General features: G+C 40.8%; 2 protein-coding genes across 3 annotated transcripts in view; one reads left to right on the top strand and one right to left on the bottom strand.

The window, feature by feature from the left end:
• The window catches only part of LOC115107753 (scavenger receptor class A member 5), an 88,639-nt gene extending 84,697 nt beyond the window's left edge, over positions 1-3,942 (bottom strand). Inside the window, exons 1-2 of one of the 2 annotated variants that reach the window (XM_029631366.2) lie at positions 3,777-3,942; positions 983-1,101 (exon numbers count right to left, since the gene is read on the bottom strand). In XM_029631366.2, coding sequence (XP_029487226.1) covers positions 983-1,094 — 112 coding nt within the window. In that variant the 5' untranslated portion in view covers positions 1,095-1,101; positions 3,777-3,942. Of the gene's footprint in view, positions 1-982; positions 1,102-1,245; positions 1,325-3,776 lie in introns of those variants that run through there. The other variant, XM_029631367.2, reaches the window with a different exon arrangement.
• A 3,102-nt stretch (positions 3,943-7,044) lies between these two features.
• LOC115107752 (sterile alpha motif domain-containing protein 12-like) lies at positions 7,045-12,204 on the top strand. The gene is made up of 5 exons (XM_029631365.2): positions 7,045-7,146; positions 7,775-7,818; positions 9,119-9,263; positions 9,858-9,995; positions 10,816-12,204. The coding sequence occupies exons 3-5, from the start codon at positions 9,143-9,145 to the stop codon at positions 10,830-10,832; spliced, it is 276 nt and encodes a 91-aa protein (XP_029487225.1). The 5' UTR covers positions 7,045-7,146; positions 7,775-7,818; positions 9,119-9,142; the 3' UTR covers positions 10,833-12,204.
• The last annotated feature ends 7,938 nt before the right edge of the window (positions 12,205-20,142 follow it).

Here is a 20,142-nt window from a genome sequence, read left to right as displayed (position 1 = left end):
TGATATAGCCAATATACATTACAATATTTACTTATCTTAGACATTCGTAGGGGTCAATAAAGTCTAAACACAAGCTGACATCAGGCAATGAGAGAATGAATATTTATAGAGATGGAGCAGAACAGAACTTCTACTTTTAAAAATCCCTGCAACATTAAGACATATACGCTGTAATACATTGGACACAACACCAAAGAACACAAGTAAATGTGGCATTATGTGGCTGCATGTTCAGCCGGGCTTTTTTTAATAGGTTTTGTGATGGCAACAGGATCCTTGAATGTTTACAGTGAGTATGCTTGGCAGTTTAGGGACAGATTAGTTGAGTTGGACAAGTAAAAGCCAACTGAATTTGTACCGATTCACTGTTAAGGCTGGATATGCATTTCCCACCAGCATGGCATGCCGGAGGTCCTAACTTGTGAACACTGTATAGTTGATTTGTTCAACTGCACCTGACCAAACCCAAGACCCTCACACACTCACACACACAACATACTATCAGCACTTAGTGTTTATTGACCGCTCGCTGAGTGAGAGAACTCGGCAGACTTCCTATATTCAGATTTCCTATATTTACCTTTGCAGTTACACACATATCCTCTAAAAAGGCCATGACCAAGTAGGGTCAAAGGGAACTCTGCTTGCATCACTCCATGAGTTGAAATATGAGCACATCACATATGGAGGCACAAAATGAGTTCTTACATCAATGGCAGAATTCAAAGACGATTTGAGCCGATTTGGTCATGGCCTTTTTAGAGGTATGCTTGTAACTGCAAATATAAGGAAAAGGGTAAGGGAAATCTGACTCCTGGGGTCTACAGATTTCCCTTACCCAGCGAGTGGTGAAAAAAGCACTACGTGCTGATAGTATGCTGTGTGTGTGAATGTGTGAGGGTGATTATAAGCCCCTGGGCAAACATGTGAAAGGTCAAGGGGCAAGGAATTATACAGGACAAGAGGGAAATGGCTTCTTTACCGTCTTCACACAGGTTGAGCTTTGATAGGTTCCTGCCATCGTAGCCCTCCTCATAGAAGGATCCGTTCTCCCTCTCTTCGTATGTACTCAGGTACATGGCCTTATTCTCCATTCAGGAACTGTAGGGAGGACAAAACAGATTATTTTCATGTAACCAAAGCAATATGTAAGATGTTAGCAATGTATGTTATTCTTCAAGAACACAAACTCTAAAGCAAATCAGGGGGAGGAAAATAGGTTTCTTCAAAGAGGACAAATCATACGGGGAATTAGGTGGTCATTCTCCCCTGTCCTTGGTGATGCTCTCACAGTGATTCTCTCCTGTGGTTCTCTCCAGTGAATCTCTCTCCACAGAACAAAGGGACAGCATGTAGTTTTATAACCCAGTCCTAGCCTGTGGTTGACCAATTAGAATTCCTTGCAATAAAACCTGCCCATGACCAAATAACAAGTATCCTATTTCAGAAGACATATTCCTCCCATGTCTCTGAACCATTGATCAATAATTCCCTATTACAGAATAAAACCTAATTTCCATTGATCGTTAGTTCTATTCTCGTACTCTTGTCTCTGCATTGTGTATTTATCTTCGACATATTCTTACAAAGACAACCATATGAGTTTTGTATATGCATGTAAGTATTTGTTCATTTGTTATAGCACATTTGTTATGGCACATATAATTACAGCCCAAAATATAAAGCAAAGCACCCCCCCTCCCATTCCATCAAGCTACATCTCTCCCCAGTCTTTTTGATAATATTACATCTATCTGATCTGTTTCTTATGAGGCATGACTGAGTGTCAATTTCAAATCCTGTTTTAAATCATCCCCAGACCACTAATGTTGCTGCCTGTCAGTGTTGAGGCATTCATTATTAATCTGAAGTTGAAGTGCGGCGGTAGGGTCATAGGTCAAGCACTGTATCCCTGTCTCTCAGACTACCACACATTATTCAAGGAGGCAAAGCTTCACAAGTATTCTTACCGATCTATTACCTTATTATCTTCTCAGCTTGGAATACAAAACCAAACTCGTAACTTTTCTCTTTAAAGCAAACAGCAGAGCATCTAACATAATGCAAGTGGCATGGATTGAATTATATTAATCCATGACAAGTATATAGAGGATCCAAAACCTCCTGTGCTGCCATCTAGTGCCATAAATCTGACTGTGGTCTATGAGTGAGAAAGAGATAAAATGGCTGACAGTAAACATTCCTAGCTGAACAGCTGTGTGAGAGAGAGAGAGTGATGCTCCCCCACATTCCTGGGCCACAGCTCAGGCAGACCTATGGACCCCTCCCCTTACAATATGAACCTGTAGCAGCAGGCAAGAAATTAGACCCTTGTAAAAAATATAAAATAATCTCCTAGATGTGGGATTAAAGTGCCTTTACAGTATGCTATGCCTGAGAAAACGGTGTAGTTTGGACATCAGTTGGGAATAGGTCAATATTAACCGTGTAATAGAGAATATAATGTGAAATACAGAGACGGATGTGGGACTGTTGAACCAAGTCATTAAAAGGAGCTCAATCTGGACTTTTTCATTAAGCAGCGGGAGTGTCAGTTGACATTTTCGGGCAGACACAGCTATTACCGAACCAGGCTGCTAGGAAACCTGTATGTGATCACCACCGCTGACCATTGTCACCCAATGCAAACTTCTGAGAAAGTACATCCCTTCCAATGCCCAGGAAGCCATCCTGCCATCTCTCACACACCACTGTGTTTTTCCATGGAGGCAGGGCAGTGGTAGGCTCCAGACATATTTCCTTTGGAATTGGAAGCTACTTTAAACGTCTTCCATGGTATTGCTCTACCTGGCAATGAGTGAGATATGTGATGTCTCCTCAGATACAGGAACAAACACATGAGCATGTCCAATCTCCATGAGGAACTTCTTTGTGTATCATGAAAAATAAAGTCTCAAGGCAAAGGGAGAGGATAAAGCCCTCCATCCATCATTGTGACAAAAAAGCCCACACTGTGATTTTTGACTATGCCATAGTAATGTTTGCCTTCTCTCTGCCAACCAGGAAGGTCTGAATAGACATAGACTAGACACACTGAGAACGTCCACACACGGATGGTGACCGAATCTAAAGGAGAGAAAACTATTAAAATGTCCAGTGGCCCAGCGCGTACCTCACAGCTGAGTGGCCTCTCTGTGGAGTGAGTGCACGATGTCAGCAGAGCTCAGCGGTGTGGTCTCAGAGGTCTCACATGAGCGGGAGCTTTTATAGAGAGACATCCCGTATCCATCCGTCCGTGTGGAATTAACCCATTTCCCAGTTAATTAAACCGCGGACACTTCATCCATGAGTGGAGAAATATAAAAACAAAAACTTTCGGGTATGCATTTTCTTGGCATTAAGTCAACAAGGAACAGCCTAATTTGTTTGTGGTTAAATTGGATACCAGAGCACAGGTGTAAAATAATATGGCCATAATATAATTCAGATGTCATTATGGAGACGCTACTGTAGCGTCTCCATAATTGCATCTGAATTATATTATTGCTACATTATTTGGGGCCATCTAATTTCTATTTGTGGGAATTCAAAATTCATTAAACAGAATTGTCTCGTTTTGTAGTGCAATTTCAAGGTCATGATGCCAAAATACTGAACATGATTTATCTATGGACATAATCAAGTGAATGTAAAAAGGTTTTCGGGGATAAATGCATTTCAGGTTCACTTTGTTGATGTCTTCAAATGAACACATAACAGGTAACAAAACTAGACTACACAAATTGACGCAACATTTGGAAAAGTTTGTCACTCACCTTGTCAAAGTTGTGACTAAAAAGTATAACAGATGCAAATGTCTCATCTCTAATTTCAATTTAAAAAAGGTGCATGTTTTCCCAATGGCATCTCAATAAACGTTTCCTTTCAACATAAAACAGGTCACTGAAGTTTCGCTCTCCCAGTAGCTAGATAAGCGCAGCGTGGAGATCCGTGCACCAGCCAGTCTGTGATGCTTGGGTGAATTAATCCCTTTTTAAACGTGTAGTGTAGGCATGGAAACTACGATGTGGCTAATACCCCTGCCTGGACAACTCTGACTAGATGCATTCTTACCTCATTTTATATATAGTATCTAGTTGCTGTATTTATACGCCTGGGGCAGGGCAGCGTCCAGTATAAATTATGTACCGTGGTAAAACTTTTGTACAGATTTTTGAACAAATACGCCCTCCTCTGAGCATTTAAGCATGGTACATAACAGAAAGGGTGCATTCCATTCTACAAATCTTATATAAATACTAGTTCAAAATTGTAATGCCACGAACAGTGAAATGCCTTTGTTGCAAGCTCCAAACTACCCTCCTATACTAATTCCTCATAAACGACATATATTATAGATAAGTCCAGTGGCGACCCGTCATTTCGCGCTCCACCTTTCTAGCAACAAAAAAAGTCTGCAAAGCTGTCATCAAAGGCAAAGGGTGGCTACTTTGAGGAATCTGAAATATAAAATACATGTAGATTTGTTTAACACTTTTTGGGTTACTATATGATCCATACGTGTTATTTCATAGTCTTGATGTCTTCACTATTATTCTACAATGTAGAAAATAGAAACATTTCAGAAAAACCCTGGAATGAGCACAGTATGTGTCCAAAAAGTTTTTTTTTATTGGGGGGAGGGCTGTTTTGCATGTTATTTTGGCATTTATAAGTGTCACATATCAGTTTGCAAACAAAGTTTTTTAAAAAGTTGCATACAAACGTTGTCTCTTTTTTGCTTTCTTGAGTAAGGCTGCTTCAAAATGCAGGTGTTGCAATCTATCAGTCCTTTCTGTGGTGGTGGTGGTGGTGCAGCCAGAGGAAAATATGGAGCGTAAGTGTTGGTAATGTTTTCCAGTTGCGCTGTGATTGGCTCAGTGTTCTGTCAGTCATGGGGACACTACGTTAAATCTAAGGGTAGAGATAGAAAATTCAAGCCCTTTGGGTGCTGCCATAGTTACATTAGAAGTGCCCATCCATGAAGGCTCAAGGTCATTGGCCACAGATAAATATGACATCAAATCACATTATATCTACAGCAGCTTTAATTGGACTGATCATGTCAACATCATACTTTCAAAATCTTAGCTAGCAAGCTAGCAGTCATCATCATGAATCAAGTCGACAATCTACTGGCAAATCCTTTTAAATCCTTGTCATATGAAGAGAAATAATGAAGAGAAATGATAGATAAAACGTATCGGTGCTCATCGGCCATTGGACATAAAGATTACACAACAAGTTGGAAATCGTAAATTCAACAATGAGTGGTTTGGAAGGAATCAGTGGCTAACTGCAAGCATTGCAAAGCAATCACTAGCCTGCTATTCAGTGGAGTGTGTGTGTGGTCCCAAGTCTGGGTTTAAGGGTCTCTTGTTCAAGGATAAACATTCAACATTGTTCATGGTGTCAATCCAGCATGACTTCTGCCACGCTCAAAACAACTGTTAACAACTGAAATCTGACTTCGGTGAGTTCAAGACAACTGGGAACTCTGATTTTTTTTGTTGCTCTGACTGGGAAAATACGTTTTGAACAGTCACCCAACTCGGAATTGCAAGTCTGGAACTCGGGCCTCTTTCTAGAGCTCCGACCTGAAGATCCCTGACATCATCATGATTCAACCTTGTTTTTTCCCAGTTGTTTTGAAAGCACCATAAATCCAGAGAATTCCAGATTTTGATGACAAAGTTTGATGACAGAATTTGCCCACAAAGGACCACAAGCCACCTTCCTGTTGAAGTGAGCACAGGACAAAAAGGTGAGTCCAAAAATGTATTTTATGCTGTTGCATAAATGATGTAATATGCCAGGGGGATGTGTATACTGTATCTAAGCAAGTAATACTAAGTGTATATTGTGTTAATAGCTGTTAATAGCCCATGTGCCTCACCCTAATAATTGGGTCCCCTTTCCCCTCTTGAGTGGCGCAGCAATCTAAGGTACTGCATCTCAGTGCTAGAGGTGTCACTACAGACCCTGGTTCAATTCCAGGCTGTATCACAACATTTTATAGAAATGTAATCATTGAATATTGTAAGAACTTTCATTGTCTGCTTATATGCCCCTTTATTTATCATACAGTTCTGACTTGGTGTACAGGGAGAACACTGTTCTGTTTCTGTACATTTCAAAAGTGCTGAACAAATAGTTATATTGACTATGTCCGTCCTAGCTCGCTCATTAATGTCTTAATCGAAATTACGGATTGCCTCTTACCCGCTCGTCGTCCCCTTATGCCATAGTTTGTACATCTCAATTGTCAGTAGGGTAGCCTAGCAGTTAGAGGGGCAGCAGGGTAGCCTAGTGGTTAGAGTGTTGGACTAGTAACCGGAAGGTTGCAAGTTCAAACCCCTGAGCTGACAAGGCACAAATCTGACGTTCTGCCCCTGAACAGGCAGTTAACCCACTGTTCCTAGGCCATCATTGAAAATAAGAATTTGTTCTTAACAGACTTGCCTAGTTAAAAAAAACATTAGTTTTGCCATATCAGCTATGTTATTTTTATGCAGTAAATGAGGCTGAATGAACTGTTTGGCTGCCAGACAAGGCTCTGCTGATAGCCAGGTGTAGCAGTGGTAAGGTGTTGGGACTGCTGTTGGGACAGCTTTATGTAGGCCCTAAGAGTGTATGGGCACCGTTTGTCACCGTTATAGTGCAATTAATGTATTGTTTAGTGTTGTGTTGTGTAATGGGTTTGCTGGCATGCATTGATTTTTTTTTTGTTTGCCCCACCAAGATTTACATGTTAAAATAGCAACTGGATAGGTCTATAATTTCTGAGGAAAAATAATGAACTATTCTTTTTGAATGCCCTCAAAAGAGATAAAATAGCCTAATGTTAATGTCTTTGGGCTTGTGCTGTAAACATGACTCTGTAAACCGAGTAGATACATAGCCTAAATGAAGCATGGTCGTCATGAAATACCTTTATTCCCTCTGCATGAAATCTGATTTTATTTGGATGATAATGGCTGTGGTCCAAGATCACCTTTTAGGAAGAGTTCCTTCCACATGAGGGAGCCCCCGAGTAGTGGTTATTCCTCCAGCCAGTTGTGCACTGAACCAGCCCCAGCCCACAACCACGGCAGCATGCTGGCTTGGCTGACTCAGAGACAGGAAGGGTTGGGCACAATGGGACAGGTAAGAGGCTGATATGACTGCCGATAAAACGATTAACTGTACTTGATTAAACACTACAATAGCTATTAATGTTACTTTTACTATCATGAATGTCAAGTCTAGCGCATATAAGTTAAGTGAATAATACGAAGGCAGGAAATAACAAGGACTACAAAAGTGTGCCTTTACCTGCGCTAGGCTTACAAATGCGACGTGGTAGCATTTACAGTAGAGTTTATAGTAGTAGTACTAGTAAATACATAGTTACAATATAATAGGCTACCGATTAGTTTCAACAGTTTTCTGTCCCTTTGTCTGTCTTTATCAACAGATTTCCCTCCTTGCAGTACACTTCCTGTGAATTGCATAGGCTACTATTACCGTACTGACTAGCATACAGTATGGTGTGCAGCAAAATAGAAATTTTTAAAATTACAACCATACCTGGAATAAAGTTATATCATTAATTCAATGTATACCTGTGTAGAATTTTAAAGATTATACAGTATAATGTCATTGAAATGACCATGAGTACTAGAATATGGGAAGTTAGTATGTTCTGTGGTATTGTATATCACCACAAGATGGTGTACTTGTCACGTTGGGCACATGTTTCTGACTATAAGATATATTCTTATTGTTTACCCAGGTCCAGCAAAACATGAGTAGGCCTGCAAACAACAGCTGTTGAAGGTTTGTTAAATTACTTGGCAAGTTTGATTTATTAGCTGAGCAAGGTGCACCTATGCACTTGACTATGATGACCTCCTCTCAGAGAGATGAATCAACTTCCTCTCCTTTTCCTTCCTTTTACCTTGCTGTCTCGTTCTGTCTTTATTCCACACACCATACAATGTCTGTTGAACCTTTTTCCTAGAACATTCTAGTCCCGCAGCGCTTTACGCTAAAACTTTGATGTAATATTTGATTCGGTATGAGTCTTAAACTTCAGTGACATTTACTCTAAACCTGGTTGCCTCATACTCCGTCCGGTCCGTTGTCTCCAAAAGTTTGCGAAAACAACCAGAAGGGAACTCTCTGCCCAAGGTGAGATTTGGGGGTAGGGAGTAATGGTCAATATGCACAGGATGTCTTTTTCACAGCTTAGATCTTGTCTCTCCAGTGTCATGTGATTAATCCAGGATGTATTGTAAAGGAATTGAATACTCTCCACTTCATCTTTGAATCACGCAGAACATTGAATTACACACACGAGTCAGAAATGCACTGGGTCAGAGTATGTGGTTTCATGTGGGTTTGATCAGGAAGATGGTGATGCAATTCTTCTGGAAAGCAGCAAGACTGATAAAGGTGTTTCTCTGATGAGATGATGTTTCATACATGATGTTGTGGTGTGGTTTGTGTACAGATGTCAAAGTCTAAACCCACAGCCCCTAGCTCTTGGGAACAGGTCCTACTGCAACATTTCATACAGTGTTTGCAGCTTTCTTTGCATAGGCAGTAAAAACAGACATTTACATTTGAGTCATATTGCAGATGCTCTCATCCAGAACAACTTACATGTAGTGCATTCATCTCAAGATAGCTAGGTGAGACAACGATATATCAGTTGTAGTAATTAAGTTATCAGCAAAGACAGCACTAGTAGGAAAAGACAAGTGGAATATTTACTAATATACAAGCGGAGAGGTTTCCTGCTTTTCCTGTCCTCTTGATGAAAGGTTTCTCACTGTCTCGTCTGGCTGTCCAGTAATTACTCATATGGGAGCTCGTTCCTGCCAACATCATAGATTAGTCTCTTCATTAAATCAGTAAAACATTCCTATATTTCCAACATGGCAAAAACAAGACAGTGCCCCACAGCATGTAAAGGCCAAATAAACATTGATGCAGCTCTATAAAAGTTACTGGCTTAGCCCCAGGGATATGGCTGAGGAAATAGTACTATAATGAATTTGACATACAAAAGCAACCATCTCATAACATTAACGACTGCAGTATTCAGATTTTTTTTCCTATCTGACATATACAGTGCAGCCCTGATAATAACGCCAGAATGAGCCTCCCCAAAAGGGTCTCCCTCTGGACCGTGGTGGATGTGTTCGACTGGGTCAAGGAGCAGTACCCCTACCAAAAGAGTGACCTCCAAGTGGCCATCTTCAAGCATGACATATCCGGTAGCTATCTTCAGTAGCTCTTCTACTTACCAAATCTTGCCTTAGTACAAAACAACCTACAGTATATTAATGTACATCAGTCATCATTAATAGACTGCTATTATTTATTGTTTTAAAGTGAATATATATGATATTTTATCCCAGGCTTACTTCAGCCCTGTACTGTATAAGTAACGGATGCCTTCAGAGAGTTCTGGACCCCACATAATGACATGGAATATTAATCTTCCCAGTTACTGTCAAACCTCTACAAACCACACAGCTCATTCACAGTGTCAGTACTGTTGTAATGTTGCATCAGTAAATCCTTGTCAAAAACATGCAGAAAAACAACTGTTGTATGAGTAATAAAACCTTGTGTCCTAAAGCTTAGATCCTGGGACAGAAGTTTTGCCCACCGTGGGCTAAGTGCATTTGAATTCAAGTTAATTTAGGAACGGAATTTGACCCATAATTCAAGTTCATCATGTAATATGAAATCCATTCAATTTGAAATCCATACTCCCAGCCTTATTTGACTGGCATCATTATGCTTCCTTCTCTAGTAGCCTCCCCTCACCACCTCTCTTGCCTTCTTGCTCTGTCCCTCCCCAGGCCGAGCTCTGCTGAGGATGGGTGAACACCAATTGGAGAGGATGGGGGTGGAGGTGGAGCATCTTCAGGAGGTCCTACTGGACATCCTTCTCCTCAGGGTCCAGGAGGAACTTGAGAACCTTAACGACATCTTCTCTGGTGAGGAACAAACATCCATTCTACCGTCTCCTTTTAAACTTTATCAGGAATTCAGTTGTAGCCTATATCAACGACTTCTTCTCTGGTGAAAACCTAACTTTACTTTATTATCTAAAACTGCATCAGAAAGGGACAGACATCTACTGTGTCCTCTTAGATGGCTTCAGTTGACTAAATTAAAGATTTGATTTGATTTGATTTGACTTGTACACTCTTAGAAAAAGGGTGCTATCTAGGACCTAAAATGTTTCTTTGGTTGTCCCCATAGCAGAACCCTTTGAAGAACCCTTTTTGGTTCCAGGTAAAAACCTTTTAAGTTCCATGTAGGACCCTTTCCACAGAGGATTCTACAAGGAAAGCAAATAGGTTTTACATGAAACCAAAAAGGGTTCTCCGTGGAACCAAAAAAGGTTATCCTATGGGGACAGCTGAAGAACCCTTTAGGAACCTTTTTGGAAGAGTGTAGCCTATATACCCAAAGTGACTCACAGGAGCTTGCATTATCAGCCAACATGATTGACAGACATGCATTTCAGCAAGAGGACTAGCTTAGAGACACCTGCCAAGAATAGATTGGCATCGAAATGAGAAGAGAGAGAGGTGAAAACCTCTGATGAACAGTACTATTCAACTGAACTGAAAATAAAATAACTAAATTGGCTTTGTTTGGCATGGATACAAGATAGCTATAGATTAAACAAGTTCAAGTTCAAAATATAGATAAAATAATTTCACAATGGTCTTCGTTCAATGTGGTACGTATGCTTGCGTATTTCAAATGTATTTTTAACCAAATGTATTTTTATCTCTCGTTCTCTAGAGTGTTTCTCTTCATGACTATAACAGAAGAAGAGGTCTGAGATATCATTATTTAGTCCATCTACGGTGTGGAAGACTAGAGAAGAAAAAATACATTTGCTTTCAGTAGTCATTGACCTGAAGAAGGCGGCCAGATTGGTTTTGGCATGGTTGTAGTTTTACTGACACGTCTGTGAATCAAGCCCTTACCCCTCGCTCTGCGCTGCTCTTGTGGTCTTATTTTTCACAATACTCAATACACTATGTGGCAGCTATTGCAGAGGGAGAACATCATTCCCCACTTGAACAGGGGATATAGTGCATCCCTCATCTGGACTAAATGTTGCAATCCCATACCAAGCAGTGATTTGGCTAGCTAATGGCCTGTTATATTACTCTCAGGAGACCCTGTGTGAATTAGAATGGAGAGTAAGTAAATTAGTCCTGAGTTTAATGCAGGGACACATGGCCATAATTTAGATAACAACCCAAATGCTGCTCAAACCTATTAGGCCCTACACAGGGAACATAATAGGATCATTTAATGGGAGGTTTCTGGCAGAGACAAAATGGCTTTAAAGTTTTATGTATTTGCTTATATAGTTTTATGTTGGAGTAGGAATGTTGTGTCTGACTGAAACTCGTCTTTGTTTAGCTTTTGTTGCTCCACACCTCATGTTTGTAAGACGTCAGCAGTTTTTCTGTCTGTCAAATACAATGCCATGTCTAGCAAATCTTTAAATGGAACACAACTACGCATAGAATCCCTCCAGTATGACTACCCAGCTAGGAATGTACTCTATGCAGATATATCCTATTTTATTTGCTCCGGGAACATATTCATATAAACAGTTCATTGTGTAATCATGTGCTTGCTTAAATTGCTCAGAAATAACAGTTTTGCATATATTAAGTGGAGCAAATGAAAGTGCTACGTTTGCAAATACTAAATCTTTTTATATTTCAAATCCTCCTTCCTCAGAGAAATTCCTCCCCAGACGTAAATGTCCTGTCCATTCTATAATGATAACGTTTGTTTGCTCCAGTTTGAAGTACATCCCTAAGGTTCTGCACGTTTCATTAGACACTACATGCACATGAAAAACTGCAGGACTGTCAAATCTGAGCTCAAACAGTACCGTAGCAAAGCATACAATGTAGTTCAACTCCAAACCACTATACCTGTATTATAGTGTAATGTTTTCATAAACAGGAAACTCTATGTTTAGACATGCATTTGCTATCCAGCCTAGAACACAGGAGAGAAACAAGAAACAAGTTACTCCAGTGAAGAGATGAGGATGAAATGTCACGAGGGTGTTTAGTGGGTGAATCTGTGGATGAATCCTATTTAGTGCATGAGTCTGACCTGACAGCTCATATTTGCTAATAAAGACCAAATCTGATCATTGTTCATTTGAAATAATTGTCTTCGCTGATAATTATATAAAAATCAATGTGCAGAATCAGCCAGTGGCCTAAATCTTGAGAGACACACTGGTGCCCTCAGACAATGTCCATTTGTCTCTATTACATGACTCGTCACGATACATCATCCCACTTCCACACACGCTTGTCAGACAACCCAAACTTTAAATCTCCTCCTACTTTTAAAGGGCAGCCAGAAAACCGAGGACAGCAGAAAGCAAGCAAAAACACATTGCTCAGTGAAAGTAACACCTCTAGGGGAACATTACTTTTTTTCTTTGTTCAGTAATCCAGCTCCTGAAAAGCCCAGCCTAGGCCTGGCATGCTGAATCTGATGTGCCCCATAAAAGGACTGTTTACATTTCCTCACCTTCCATGGACATTAGCAAGTGCTGAGCCTGTGGCTCTAGAGTCCCAGTGGGGGGCACACCAAATTAGACAGGCTGATTAATGTCCCTCAGAGATGCATGGCATTTGATTTCCTCCATTCAGGGCGATGGTGCATCAGGAAAGCGCTGACTCACGTTAAATGTAAATATACCTCGGGGAGAGACACTTAATCATATATGACAGTGAGAGCTTCCCGAATATTCCAAAGGTTAGCAAATCATGCCTTTGACCCAAAGAGATGGGGAAAAAAGAAACATGGAACCAAACTTTGTGTTGTTTGGCATGCAACAAATGATGGGTTGAACAAAGAGAAAGGACTACGATGGACTGCTAAGTGGAGCTAACATACAGCAAGATACATTCTCGGTATTGACAGTTTTATTGTAACTAGACTCAGTAAAATTTCCTGGCCAAAATATTGTTCCAATAAGTTAGGGGGGGGGTTTCTGTAACCTCTTTGTCTTGTTTATATTTTACTCAAATTTCAGTTCAAGAATGCAATCAGGGTTTTGTTAACGTGGAGTCCAGTGGAGGCTGCTGAGGGGAGGGCAGCTAATAATAATGGCTGGAACGGAGCGAATGGAATGGCATCAAGCACAAGGAAACCAAGTGTTTGATGTATTTGATACCATTTCACTGATTCCTCTCCAGCCATTACCACACAGGCTCGTATCAAATGAAGGTGCCACCAACCTCCTGTGGTGGAGTCTCTGGTCTGTGTTATATTCCATATCTAATAGACACTCTGTTGGCTAAAATCTATACTTTCTTCTGCCAAGACATAATGCATCTCCAGTCTATTGTCTGCACCGCTGGATCAATCATTAATGTAGGCAGCAGATAAAAGAGGGAAGCTTTTTAGCAACTACTTCATTATTAAGGGTTGGTTGAACTTTTCACGACTTTCTGATTCTCATTTTAGTTGAACGTTTAAGGTTACTCGAACCAGGTGTCAAGTAAGGGTTATAACTTACTAATTATTCATTATCCAGCTACAAAGATATGTATTTCCTATCTTAAATTCATGACATGATCTTATTGCTCAGGTAACAATCTTAATTCAGGCGATGTACTGTAGCACGGCTGCACGGCAGAGCATACAACTCACAAATTGTCTTCTGCCACTGAGACGGACAGACTATCAGAGGAGTGCCATTATAGGTCTTTGTGCGTGTTGATCATGACTTCATTGGGTCAACACATCGCCTTAGAGATGCGTTTCTAATGGGATACCTGGGGAGGTTCATCGAAGAGGTGGGCCTTAAATCTCAGCCTGACAGACATTTCTCTTACTCTAATGACACTACTTATGCCTATCGGTCACACAGACAGGCAGCCAGGGGTTGGGGAGACTTTAGAATGGGGAAAGGATGACAGGGATCCTTTCAGAATAATGAACCAATTAGTTCCCTTGTCTTTGAAAGTGTGTGAGGAAAAACCACAGACAAAGTAATGACATATCCCTTGCAATTAAATTATTTGCTGCCTGTGAGGGGCTGAACGTCGTCACTTTCAGCACAACTATGCATTTTTCCCTTCGCTCCCTGTTTGCTGTGTTTGCGTTTATAGACATGGTAGTACATCCCATCCCTATCCACCGCCAGCCATAGCCAACCAGCAGTGCATCCATCTGACGCCACTGCAGACTGTTTGTCACTGTCTTGTAAATTATTCATAGCTGCAACTGCAAGAAAAGGATCAATACATTCTGATATAGAAATTAGTTAGTGGCAGGGCATGAGATGCATCCATTTTTTGGATTAGAGAGAATATCCATTTTTTGGATTAGAGAGAATAAACAGTGGAAACAGTCCTGGAAGTGATATTGAGGTTGAAGAGGCCATGCCAGGAAGCTGTTGTATTTAGGTTAATTTCATCTGTTTCCATGCTGATGTGTTTTAAGGCAAAGAGATAATGCTGACATTGGTGACCAATGTGTTAGTCACACCATACAATCACAAGATAACAACCCATAGAGCCTGAGTGAAATCATTTTCACAAATATTTTTTTTCTCAATGGACATTTTAGGGGAAACAATTTACAATTATTGACATACTGTACGTGCAAATATACAGTTGAAGTCGGAAGTTTACATACACTTAGGTTGGAGTCATTAAAACTTTTTTTCAACCACTCCACAAATTTCTTGTTAACAAACTATAGTTTGGCAAGTCGGTTAGGACATCTACTTTGTGCATGACACAAGTAATTTTTCCAACAATTGAATAAGGAAAGAATATTTCACTTATAATTCACTGTATCACAATTCCAGTGGGTCAGAAGTTTACATACACTAAGTTGAGTGTTCATTTAAACAGCTTGGAAAATTCCAGAAAATGATGTCATGGCTTTAGAAGCTTCTGATAGGCTAATTGACATAATTTTAGTCAATTTGAGGTGTATCTGTGGACCTATATCAAGGCCTACCTTCAAACTCAGTGCCTCTTTGCTTGACATCATGGGAAAATCAAAATAAATCAGCCAAGACCTCAGAAAAAATTGGGAGCAATTTCAAAATAATTGAAGGTACCACGTTCATCTGTACAAACAATAGTACGCACGTATAAACACCATGGGACCACGCAGCCATCATACTGCTCAGGAAGGAGACGCGTTCTGTCTCCTAGAGATGAACATACTTTGGTGCGAAAAAAGTGCAAATCAATCCCAGAACAACAGCAAAGGACTTTGTGAAGATGCTGGAGGAACAGGTACAAAAGTATCTATATCCACAGTAAAACGAGTCCTATATGTCGACATAAGACCGCTCAGCAAGGAAGAAGACACTGCTCCAAAACCGCCATAAAAAAAATCCAGACTACGGTTTGCAACTGCATATGGGAACAAAGATCGTACTTTTTGGAGAAATGTCCTCTGGTATGATGAAACAAAAATCAAACTGTTTGGCCATAATGACCATCTTTATGTTTAGGAAAAAGGGGAGGCTTGCAAGCCGAAGAACACCATCCCAACCGTGAAGCACGGGGGTGGCAGCATCATGTTTTGGGGGTGTGTGGGTCTTCCATATGGATAATGACCACAAGCATACTTCCAAAGTTGTGGCAAAATGGCTTAAGGACAACAAAGTCAATGTATTGGAGTGGCCATCACAAAGCCCTGACCTCAATCATATAGAAAATGTGTGGGCAGAAAGAATTCTAAGCCTAAGAATGTCCTCCTCCCACCAGTCATCTGTAAGGTCAAGTTCAAGTTCTCGTTCTCTTCCTTGATTTGGTGGATGGAAGATGGTTTCATATCGTATTGTTTCCAGAAAGATACATAATGTTCCATGGATGGAAAGTGTGTGTGTGTGTGTGTGTGTGTGTGTGTGTGTGTGTTAACATACAGAGAGAGTGTCTGCTTTAACAATGCTCTCCCAGCAGAGACAAAGGAGAAATGGTTTATAGTGTGGAGAGACAGTGACATTATAACAGAACAACCACCATACAGATGTATGATCTTAATTTGAGCCAGTTTGCTACAGTAGGAAAATAATCCTGCATCAACAGGAAATGTGAATTATTACGTGGGTTATAATTAATGGACATTTTTGTAAGGATTGATACATTTTTCATTAGGGCAAATTAAGTCTGACATTTCAACGTGGAAATGACTAACTTTAGAAGCCTTTTTAAAACTCAAATACACTACAAGTTTGAATTTCCTGTCATGCAGGACATTTTGCAGCAACAAAAGAGTGATCAAATTAAGATTCTACATCTGTAACAGGTTTTACTCCACCCAAACTGTCACTCTGGAGCAACAAGATAGGAAATCATATTTAATCAATTTCCTATGAGTGTACATGCTTACGAAATCAAGATGTGTTCATTGAGGACTGTAGAATTGGATTGTAAATGAATTTAATTGTGAAATTAACAAATATCCTCTCATTTCAGAACTCACATGCTTCTATTTATTACCTTACTGTCCTCCACATGAGAGAAAGTATATGAACGTATGATACTACATCGGAAAAATAAACGAGGCCAATGCATCTATACTGTAGGCCTACCGAGAATTTACATCTTGCACATTATTGAATTAATTTGGCCCTGAATTGCCTAGAAAATGAAAGGCATACCACAGAGTTTCTAAAGCCAGAGGCACAACATCACAAGACTTCCGGTAACGCTTCTGAAACAGACAAATCAGGCTGGGGTTTGGGTTTTGAGAAGTCAATGAGAGAAATGTAAAATTCTTCCTTAGTTGTTCATTTTCTTAAAATCTAAAGGCACTACCTGGATTCAAGTTAATGTCTTAAGTAGATGAACATGTTATTAGTCGAACCTAGTAAAAGTGACACATTTTCATTTGTGCCTTTTTAAAATGTATTTAACTAGGCATGGGCATGTCAGTTAAGAACAAATTCTTATTTTCAATGACAGCTTAGGAACAGTGTGCCTTGTTCAGGGGCAGAATGACAGATTTGTACCATGTCAGCTTGAGGATTCGACCTTGCAACCGCTCGGTTACTAGTCCAATGCTCTAACCACTAGGCTACGCTGCTGTCCCATCTTTGATTTGAAGCCCTGCACATGCACAGTTTGGTGCGAGACTACGATTTGACCTGATTATGTATTTCCGCACTTAGCAAACGTCGCCATGACATCTCCTACGAGTGTGATCAGGGGTTTCTATTGGAGAAGCAGTTTCTGCCAATCTTCATACTGTACTGTCTTTGGGCATACCTTCCATGCTATCACCAACAATCCCGGTTTCAACTGTACTGGGCAGATGGCAGACAGCTTATATGACATTGTGTGTGCAAGTGGTTTCGTCGGGGCACCTCTACAAAGTGTCGAAAGTGTTCCACAGGGAACTGTTTAGTGTGAAAAACCCAGCAGCGTTGCAGTTCTTGCCACGCTCAAACCGGTGCACCTGGCACCTACTACCATACCCTGTTCAAAGGCACTTAAATATTTTTTCTTGCCCATTCACCCTATGAATGGCACACATACACAATCCATGTCTCAATTGTCTCAAGGCTTAAAAATCCTTCATTAAGCTGTCTCCTACCCTTCATCTACACTGATTGAAGTGGATTTAACAAGTGACATCAAGAAGGGATCATAGCTTTCACCTGGATTCACCTGGTCAGTATATGTCATGGAAAGAGCATGTTTAATACACTATGTGTATATCAATGTTGCAGTCCAGAAATGAGAGCATTACCATCTATGCCAAATGCCTGGGCCTCTGATGGAGACTGTAGAACCCATACTTTAGTATTCCCACTTCTCTCGTATAGGATCGAAAGGATTCCACCATGTTCACTCACCAATGTAGCTGACCGATGTAGTGCCTTAGCAGAATTCAATCTAACGCTTGTGCGGTCCAGAGACGAGAACTCTACCCTTATGGCAAAAGCCTCGGCTCCTGACAGGGGCAATAGCATTCTCACCACTGAGATGTTATAATTGTAAAATAATCTGTTTGTCACTTGTCAAACTGATTCTACATTGAATTTAGTCTTTGAGATGCTCAAACAGCCTCCCGGGTGGTTAAGGGCACTGTACTGCAACGCCAGCTGCGCCACCAGAGACTCTGGGTTTGCGCCCAGGCTCTGTCGTAAACGACCGCGACCGGGAGGTCCGTGGGGCGATGCACAATTGGCTTAGCGTCGTCCGGGTTAGGGAGGGTTTGGCCGGTAGGGAAATCCTTGTCTCATCGCGCACCAGCGACTCCTGTTCCCGGGCCGGGCGCAATGTGTGCTAACCAAGGTTGCCAGGTGCACGGTGTTTCCTCCGGCACTGAGGAGGCTGGCTTCCGGTTTGGATGGCGCTGTGTTAAGAAGCAGTGCGGCTTGGTTGGGTTGTGTATCGGAGGATGCATGACTTTCAACCTTCGTCTCTCCCGAGCCCGTACGGGAGTTGTAGCGATGAGACAAGATAGTAGCTACTAAACAATTGGATACCACGAAATTGGGGAGAAAAAGGGGTAACAAAAAAAAAAAAAAAAAAAAAGAGATGCTCAAACAAGCACGTGTATCTGTAGTTGATGTTCTTCAACTCTAAAATGCCAATAGGCGGCCTGCAGGCCCTGGGTGTTTTTATTTGGCCTCCCAGGTAAAAAATAAATATATACATTTTTTTTATTTAATTGTTGGACATAAAAACTGTAAAACCCTCCCAGTAAGTCAGCTCCAAGTGTTTATCATTTTGGAAATCTATTCCCAAGCATGGGAATACATGGGGCACACATGATCGTATGCAAATATAAGCAAGGTTTGAAACGATTATGTTTTTGTCAAATATTATATATATTATATCTATTTGTGCTTAGGCAGCCCCCCGCACCTCTCTGATTCAGAGGAAGACACATTTCAGTTGAAGGCATTCAGTTGTACAACTGACTAGGTATCCCCCTTTCCCTTTCTTGCAGTCAGTTTGCAGTCTATAAATGATTTGTAATTAGTTATTTCACACTGCAATAGCATGGTTCTCCTCCTCACAGGTGAGGGAATCAGCCCATGCTCGGTGAATAGCACTTGGTTGATCTCTGGGAGCAGGACACAGCATAGCTGATTAGATCATGTGAGACAAAATTAAGAGACAAAAATGAATAAAATAAAGGAATGTAGTTTGTGAGCTAGAAAATGAACATCCTGGCAGTCTGAGGCAGGGTGCTCTGCAATCATCCTACTCCAACTATTGGCAAAGATAATGGGGCATTTCTTATTTGTTAGAAGGAAATTAGTTGGTCCTGTCCTGCCTTGATGACTGAATTAGCTTTACACTACTTGTCCTATAGATATTTGTAGTCACCAGCTGTCTACCAGCTGTCTACTACCTTAGGTACTGGATAGCATGATTGGCAGACGTGATCAGCTGAGATGGTAGCATGGATAGTAATGAGTTTTGATTCGTTTACAGTTTAGTACCTGGCAGCATTTGTCTGTCCAGCTAGCGACCATAAAAGTAAGTATTTTGAAAACATTTGCAAGAATTGGCATTGGCAACAAACGGAACTGTGTTCAGAATAAATAAATATACACAATATGTAAAAACCAGTTCCTCCCTCGACAGAGATAGATCATCTTGAAAGATAAAGCAGACAGCTTGCTACTGCCCACCGCCTATTCCTTCATTTGGTGTTTATTAGGATTCTTCAAATTCTTATAGAATTCCTGCTGCAAGGCAGCATGGTGATTGAATTACTGTGGGGAGCCAATCAAGTTACTCCAGGAGACATTCGGAATGGCCTCCATATCCCCATTGGTTCGATGGGTTCTCTGTGATTAATGTGGAGTAATTGGCAAGTCATCCATGCATTCAGTCAAACCTTCACTCCAGGTGAGAGGAAAGGAGAGAGGCAAATAATTGACGATGGAAGGAAGCAATCAAACAAGACATTGGTACTTTTATTAGCATAGAGAGCACCTAGCAGCAGTCTGCACACTATCTCCAGGTTAAAGAGCGCGGCCTGTTATTGAATATATCCATTTGTCAAGACAAATGAGGTACACAGCTCTGGGTCTGATGGGCAAGCTTCCAGCGAGGCCAAACTACCGTGTACTTTATTACCGGG

This window comes from Oncorhynchus nerka, linkage group LG24 (genome assembly GCF_034236695.1).
Source record: "Oncorhynchus nerka isolate Pitt River linkage group LG24, Oner_Uvic_2.0, whole genome shotgun sequence".
Lineage (NCBI taxonomy): Eukaryota > Metazoa > Chordata > Actinopteri > Salmoniformes > Salmonidae > Oncorhynchus > Oncorhynchus nerka.
This window is presented reverse-complemented; position numbering and strand designations above follow the sequence as displayed.

Coding starts and splice junctions, on each gene's coding strand:
- LOC115107752 (XM_029631365.2), top strand. CDS start 9,143: ATGAGCCTCCCCAAAAGGGTCTCCCTCTGGACCGTGGTGGATGTGTTC. Junction 9,264..9,857: donor CTTCAAGCATGACATATCCG/GTAGCTATCTTC, acceptor GTCCCTCCCCAG/GCCGAGCTCTGCTGAGGATG.